Consider the following 8,381-nt stretch of genomic DNA (forward strand, 5'->3'; position numbering starts at 1 on the left):
TTTATATTAAAAAATATTTTTATGATATATTTGTATTAAAATTAAAAATTATGATGCGTATATTTAGTGAAAAAATAAATTGAACCAAATTACTTTATATATAATAAAGAGTATTTTTAATATTTTTAAAGCGCAGATACTTGTAAGTACAAGTACCATACTATTAATATCCATCTCATTATTAAGCGAGTATTTATTTAATTATCCATTTAAAATTCATAACAAGTTTTATCTGTATATAATATTTATAATGCAAATAAAAATGTTTTGTCATTACTCCAACGATCTTTAATTATTTTAATTTATTTTCCTTCCACCTTTCATTTATTTTCATTATTAAATTATTTTCATCTATCTTTTCTATTTTATTACTTGAAAATCTTATTTTATTTTTATTTTTTTTATAAATTTTCTAAATAAGTATGAGTAATCCAACTAGTCATATACATAATTCTAAAAGAGCATAATATACCATATCATAATATTATTCATTATTTATAGGATACATTTCACACAAACTTTATTAATAAGTTACATCATTGATTAAAGTTGCACTTCACCTCATTTATTCATCATAAATAGAGACATTTGGCCTAGGCTCAAAATCCCTTTTTCCCTTAACATCAACGTCATCATTACCATAAGCCGAAACATTAGGTCTTGGTTCAAAATCTTCATGAACTTTCTTTTTTTCATTTGCATCAACTTCATTATCATCGTAAGCTGAAACATTGGGTCTTGGTTCAAAATCATTCACAACTTTCTTTTGTCCCCTTGCATCAATATCATTGTCACCATAAGCTGAAACATTAGGTCTTGGTTCAAAATCTTCATGAACTTTCTTCTTTTCCTTTGCATCAACTTCATTATCACCATAAGCTGAAACATTGGGTCTTGGTTCAAAATCATTCACAACTTTCTTTTTTCCCCTTGCATCAATGTCATTGTCACCATAAGCTGAAACATTAGGTCTTGGTTCAAAATCTTCATGAACTTCATTCTTTTCCTTTGCATCAACTTCATTATCACCGTAAGCTGAAATATTGGGTCTTGGTTCAAAATCATTCACAACTTCCTTTTGTCCCCTTGCATCAATGTCATTGTTAGCATAAGCTGAAACATTAGGTCTTGGTTCAAAATCTTCATGAACTTTCTTCTTTTCCTTTGCATCAACTTCATTATCACCGTAAGCTGAAACATTGGGTCTTGGTTCAAAATCATTCACAACTTTCTTTTTTCCCCTTGCATCAATGTCATTGTCACCATAAGCTGAAATATTAGGTCTTGGTTCAAAATCTTGCACAGATTTCTTTTTTTGCATAACATCAACATCATTATCACCATAAGCTGAAACATTGGGTCTTGGTTCAAACTCTTTTGCAAATTTCTCATTGTTCTCATTAGCATCAACATTGTCATCTCCACCATAAGCTGTAGCACTTGGTCTTGGCTCAAAATCCACCATGAATTTTTTCTTTGTTTTAGCATTGGTGTCATCATGGCCATAAGCTGAAACATTGGGTCTTGGTTCAAAGTCTTCTGTAAATTTCTCATTGTGTTCTTTAGCATCAATATTGTCATCTCCACCATAAGCTGTAGCACTTGGTCTTGGTTCAAAGTCTAACATAAATTTATTTTTTGCTTTAGTAGTGGTGTCATCATGACCATAAGCTGAAGCGCTAGGTCTCGATCCAAAATCTCTTACAACTTTCTTATTTTCCTTAGCATAAATGTCACCATTTTTGTAACTCGAAATACTTGGTTTCGATTTAAAATCTTCTGCCATGGTGACTTTTGTGTTTCTAATAAGAGATTCTTCACATTTATGCTTAGAACCTTCAACAGTCAGTTCCTCAGTTGCCATTTTCCAATATTCTCCTGCATCTTTTCTTGATTCCGCAGTTGCCACAAACTTTTTTACCAAAAAAAAAAAAATTAAGTGAAAATGCAATTTTATTGTGTTATTATCTTAAAATAAATAAATAAAAACATTCTATTATCTTTACTCTATACATATTATTTAAATTTCAATTCAAGGATGCGGATAACATGACGATTTCAAAACTCAAACCAATATATTACAAATTTAGATCACAGTATCAATAAATAGAGGTAAAAAAAGAATTATTAGCGTGTTCGAATTTTGTTAGCAAAGTCTAAATCATGGTTTAGATAAATAATAGAAAGAGTGCCTTTGACGTACGGGACAATAAAATTATTTAAGAATTTATTTTAGTATAATATTATTTATAAAGTATAATAAATAATTACATAATTACTTATATATATATATATATATATATATATATATGAGAAGGGTTCAAATGACACTGGTGTAAATTTTACTAAGTGTTACACCACTCAATAACTTTATATTAAATACGAATTTTGTAAATCTAACTGTTACATTAAAAATTCATATCACTTAAATCATATATACAAAATTATATATATATATATATATATATATATATATATATCAAATGTATACGAAGACTAACTTATATAACGGTGAAATAAAAAGGACTATGTTAAAATATTATTATTATATAATAGTGAAACAATAAATTAAAATACTGAATAATAATGATAATAATAGAGTATTTTTTTTTACGTAGAATATTTGTTAAATATTATATTATAAAACATCAAGATCAGACATAAAAATAAATTATATGATATTATAACAGGGTAATATTATATAATAAAATATCTAAAATGAAATATTAATAATAAGTAAGATTAAATTAATATAAAATTAATATTATAAATGTTATAAAATATAAAATAAATTATCAATATTAGCATAACAACAAAATTTAAAGACACTAAAAATTAAGGGGGAAATAGTTAAATATTATTGTAATTGCTAAAAAATTATATAAAAATTATTCAAAATTAAAAAAATAAGCTAATATGTAAAATAAATTAGAAATTAATCACAATATCAAAAAGTTAAAATAATATTTTTTAAAAATAAAAATTTTATTTCATATCAATCTCTATATATTAAATATGAGCCTCTATTTTATGTAAAAGTGTTTTTAAGAGTTTTTCTTTTCAACAAAGGAGTTTGTAGAAAAAATTTTAATCTATTTTTTAATTTAATTTTTATTTATCATAATCATTTTTTTATTAAATATTAATATAATAAAATAAATTATCAATAAATAAAAATTAATTTTTATTATAAATTATTTATCATAAATTTAAAATATAATTTATATATTTAATAATATTTATGTATACTTATTTTTAAATATAATTTATATATTTAAATATCATATTTATATATATAATTAATTATAAATTTTAATTATATCATTATAATAAAAATGTCTATACGAACATTTGTCAATTTTGTCAAGTCTCAAAATCTCAAATTTAAATTTTAGATTTAATAAAAAAAATTGATGTTGAGACCCGGAGGAATAGATTTAATATAGTCAAAATATGGAAAAAAGACTAATATACAATATAATTTATAAGATAAAATAGATGCGAGATAAATGTTTAAAAAATTATGTGATAATTAAATCTCTTTTATAATTAAATTATAATAATTATTATTTTGTTTGAGTATAGTATTTTTGTGCTATAGTGTTTCCACTTTTTTTATTAAAAAAATCTTCACTTTTATTATCCACTATTAAAACAAAAAAAAAAACATTTAATGCCTTTTCATATTTATTTAAAAATAAAATAAAAAACAATAGAGAGGTTATTATTAAAAGAGAATGAAAATTATTAAAAATTCCATTTTTTTTTATTTTTTTATTAATTAAAGAGTAAAATAATCAAATAAATGTAGAGACTAAATATTTATACCTATTATAAAAGAGATATTAAGGGTATATAATTACATTTTTTAGTGGATCATTATACTCCTTGAATGTAAAAAAAAAATAATCTTATATTCTCTCTGAATAATTATACACAATCTTCTAATATTCTATCTGTATATAACTATTAGAGATATGAAGTGTCTTGGTCCCTCTAATATTTTTTTATATATATATTTGTATAGTTGTACAGATTTACATGCAATTTTTTTTATCTGAGTTATTATTCTAAAATTTGTATGTCATGTGCTAATATTTTTATATCATGTGCTAATATTAATTATGTGATTTATTTATTTATTGTTATTATCATGACTCACGAGATGTTAATTATTAATATTAATATTATGTTTTTGTCATTTTTATAGTTGCTTCTTTATCTTCATTTTATTTAATTTTAATTTGAATTTCTTTCAAAATTATGGAACATAATAAAATTAAATAATTAATGAGTTTTGAAATTTCAAACTTGATTGATATAAATTATGCATGAAGTAATGCAAAAGAAAAAAAAAATTATTTCCTCAAATTTAGAATAAACTTGTTTTTGTCCCTGAAATTTAAAATTATTATTTTTAATTCTTATAATTTTAAAAAATATTATTTTAGTTTCTCAACTCACCAATAACATATCTGAAAGTGACAGATTGAGATAGTTATATAATATTAGTCGAGTTTAATGTGATGTTTTTACTAATAGTAATACTAATATGTATATTTTATATGATAATATTTTACATATTTTTTAACAAAATTTGCGTATAACGACTAAAATATATATTTTTTTAGTTACAAGACTAGTAAAAATATTTTTAAATTTTAGGGACCAAAAATAAATTTATGCTAATTTTGACATGATTAATAATATATTTAAGAAAAAAAAATTAATGTAACCGTACGTGTGTCATTAATTTTATTTGATAAGATAACTTTCTGTATTTGTTTAATTTGCAACAACAATAAATAAACGTCAATAACAGTTTTTAAACATGTTAAAATTTATCTTTTTTTAATAATTGTATATCACAATTTCGACTACTACTCATAGAGGTTTGGAAATTTGTATATGTGATAGTCAATGAAATTATTTTCAATAACTTTATATTTTTTTTATTTTATTTCACAACATCATGCATTGTTTATAAAGACTTTTTCAGAATTTAATTTAAGTAAGTTGCTAATTATTTTTTAAATAATATTATTTTATAGTTACACACATGTCATGTTATTCTTATTTTTTAAGAATTTGAAGCACTTTTTACTGTTTACTAAGTATTACACCACTCAATAACTTTATATTAATTGTGAATTTTGTAAATTTAACCGTTAAATTAAAAATTCATATCACTTTATATGTGTATATCAATTTTTGTTAAGATTGAACAACAATTTAAAGGTGATCAAAGTATTCATATTTTAGTATATTTTGAAACGAATATATTACGTCAATTTTATTTTATAAGAATGAAGTATCAAATCATCTTGGATTAATATAAAATTTTGTAAATATGATCTAAGTGATATGAATTTTCAATTTAACGGTTGGATTTTCAAAATTTACATTTAATATAAAGTTATTGAGCGGTGTAACACTTAGTAAAAGTTACACCGAGTCGTTTGAACCCTCCTCATATTATTCTTATTTTAAATAATATTATTTTATAGTTACACACATGTCATGTTATTCTTATTTTTTAAGAATTTGAAACACTTTAATTACTATTTTACTAAGTGTTACACCGCTCAATAACTTTATATTAAATGCGAATTTTGTAAATCCAACCGTTAGATTGAAAGTTCATATCTCTTAGATCATATATGTCAAACTTTGTTAAAGTTGAACAACAACTTGAAGGTAATCAAAGTGTTCATATTTTAGTATATTTTGAAATGTATATATTACGTCAATTTTGTTTTATAAGAATAAAGTATTAAATCATCTTAGATTAATATAAAATTTGATATATATGATCTAAGAGATATGAACTTTCAATCTAACGGTTGGATTTTCAAAATTCACATTTAATATAAAGTTATTGAGCGGTGTAACACTTAGTAAAAGTTACACCGGTGTTATTTGAATCCTCCTTATATATATATCCCTTTGATTTTGTTAATTATATGTAATAATAATAATAATTTTATTTTAATAATCATATCATAGATGGATTTATTAAAAAGTGGGATGAGATATATTTAAGAAGTTGGTGATTGACTTTAGCTTTACATAAAGTATAATCTATGTTAATTTAACCTTTTAGTTATATAAAAAAAATTATAATTATAATAAAGAGAATTAGACTTTTTAATCTATACAATTTTTTATAATTTTATCCTTGTAATTACTCTTTTATAAATTACGAACCTTTTATTTATTTTTTATTTATTTATATTTTTTTTAATTTCACCTTTATAACCATTTATATTTTAAATAACTATCCACTTTTATATAAATTTTATTATTTATTATTTTTAAAAATAATTTTCAGAAGCACAAAATTTCTTTTATACATAACGATGATTAGAAGAAATGTCAATTTTTAGTCTAATTATTTTTTGCTAAATTACACTTTTAGTTCTTCTATTTTTATCAATATACAATTTTAGTTTCTTTATTTTAAAATAAAAACAAACATTGGATCTCTCTATTTTTTAAAATGTGAAATTTTGGTCTTACCATCAATTTGGTATTCGTTAATCATTAAGTTTTGACATTTTTTGATAACTTGTCACTACTTAAGTAATGTGTGATATTTAAATACGTGACATATGAGATTAAAAATTAAAAAATAACATACAAAAAAATTCATTTGTACCTATTTTGATGACTAATAGTTATTTATTTTGTTTATAAATTTTATTTACATTTTTTTATAGTATTTTTTTATCACCAAATGTTATATTATATTTACCACCATTTAAGTTCAAATAATCGTTAAAACTTAACCATCAATAAATATCAATTTGACAAGGGATTAAAATTTCATATTTTTAAAATTAAAAGGATTAAATGTCTTTATTTTAAAATAGTATAATCGAAATTATGAATCGACAAAAATAGAGGACAAAAATGTAATTTAACCTTTTTTTATTTTATGATTTATATATATTCTAAGACATTTTTTAGAATCGGAATCTACAAGTAAAATTTCAATGCGTGTGTATATATAGGGGTAATCCAATTTAACTTGTATTAATTAAACCTTAATGATTCATTAAATTAAAAGTTTTTAATGTATAGATTAAATCTATAAATTTTTAAAAAATTAAAAAATTATATGATACTTTATTATATAAATTTAAATTAACATATAAAATATTTTTTATGATTATCTATTAATTTAAATTAACGAGACGAAGTATCAAATAACTTTTAAAATCTTTTAAAAAATTTACAAATTTGATCTATATATTAAAATTTTTTAATTCAATAGTTGAATTATTAAAATTTGATGAAGAATAAGAGTTATTAAATAGAGTAATAAGTGGATCCCTTCTCATGAGGTATCCTATTTTATTGACTCAAATTGACAGATAATTATAAAAAAAAATATTTTATATGTTAATTTGAATTTATATAAATTAAGAGTTCTTAATGTATCAATTAAGTCTACAAATTTTTAAAAATTTTGAAAACTATTAAGTACTTTGTTTTCTTAATTTAAATTAATAAATAATTATAAAAATATTTTACATGTTAATTAGAATTTATATAATAAAGTATAAAATAATTTTCAAAATTTTTAAAAAAATTTAGATTTGATTTATGTATTAAAATTTTTAATTTAACTATTAAATTGTTAAAATTTAATATAAAATATAAGTTATTGAGTGAAATAAATCTAATTAAACTTATTTTTAAAATAAATAAATCATTCATTTCTATCTGTATATAGTATAATTCCTTCCTGTTGAATTGATCCATGTTAAAACTATAGTAACACTTTTATGTTGAAAATAACGATGAAACCCAACCTTTCATTAGAAAAGCAACCCAACCACTTGCGCTAACAACATGAAATTAAATTAGTGTATCAGATAATAGACAAAAAAAAAAAAAATAACTTTTCATGTTTAAATTTTATCTTTATCTTATTTGCATATGTCGACACCTATCAAATTCAATTCATTTAAATTCTTTGCAAAGTGTTTTTAGGATGGCTAAAATAAAACACTAAAACATAGATAAAGTATTATAAATATTATTGATGTTAACTTTCGATTAGAATTTCAGTTTCACTTGATTTTTATAATAAATAATTTCGTTAAATATTATCGTGTTTAAATTGTATTTCTGGTTTAAGAAAAACAGCACTAATAATAACTATCGTTTTGTATCTAAGTTTTGTTCCTAATTAATGATAATGTATTAGTAGGTGAAATGATGAATAGGATGTATGGAAACATACCAGGATGAGGAAGATAAGAGGAAGCAAAGCAGCAAGAGGTCTCATTTTTAGAATGAAATGAAAGGGTCTCTTAATTTCTGACTCTGGTCTTTGATGGATAACTCCATAACTTATCCCTATTTATAGATAG

General features: G+C 21.4%; 1 protein-coding gene across 1 annotated transcript; it reads right to left on the reverse strand.

Moving 5' to 3' along the window:
* Nucleotides 1-469: 469 nt before the first annotated feature.
* On the reverse strand, nucleotides 470-8,381 carry LOC109813184 (uncharacterized). The gene is made up of 2 exons (XM_020377323.3): nucleotides 8,252-8,381; nucleotides 470-1,912 (listed from the first exon to the last, which is right to left on the reverse strand). The coding sequence occupies exons 1-2, from the start codon at nucleotides 8,294-8,296 to the stop codon at nucleotides 566-568; spliced, it is 1,392 nt and encodes a 463-aa protein (XP_020232912.2). The 5' UTR covers nucleotides 8,297-8,381; the 3' UTR covers nucleotides 470-565.

This window comes from Cajanus cajan, chromosome 4, assembly GCF_000230855.2.
Source record: "Cajanus cajan strain Asha chromosome 4, NIPB_CcT2T_4, whole genome shotgun sequence".
NCBI lineage: Eukaryota > Viridiplantae > Streptophyta > Magnoliopsida > Fabales > Fabaceae > Cajanus > Cajanus cajan.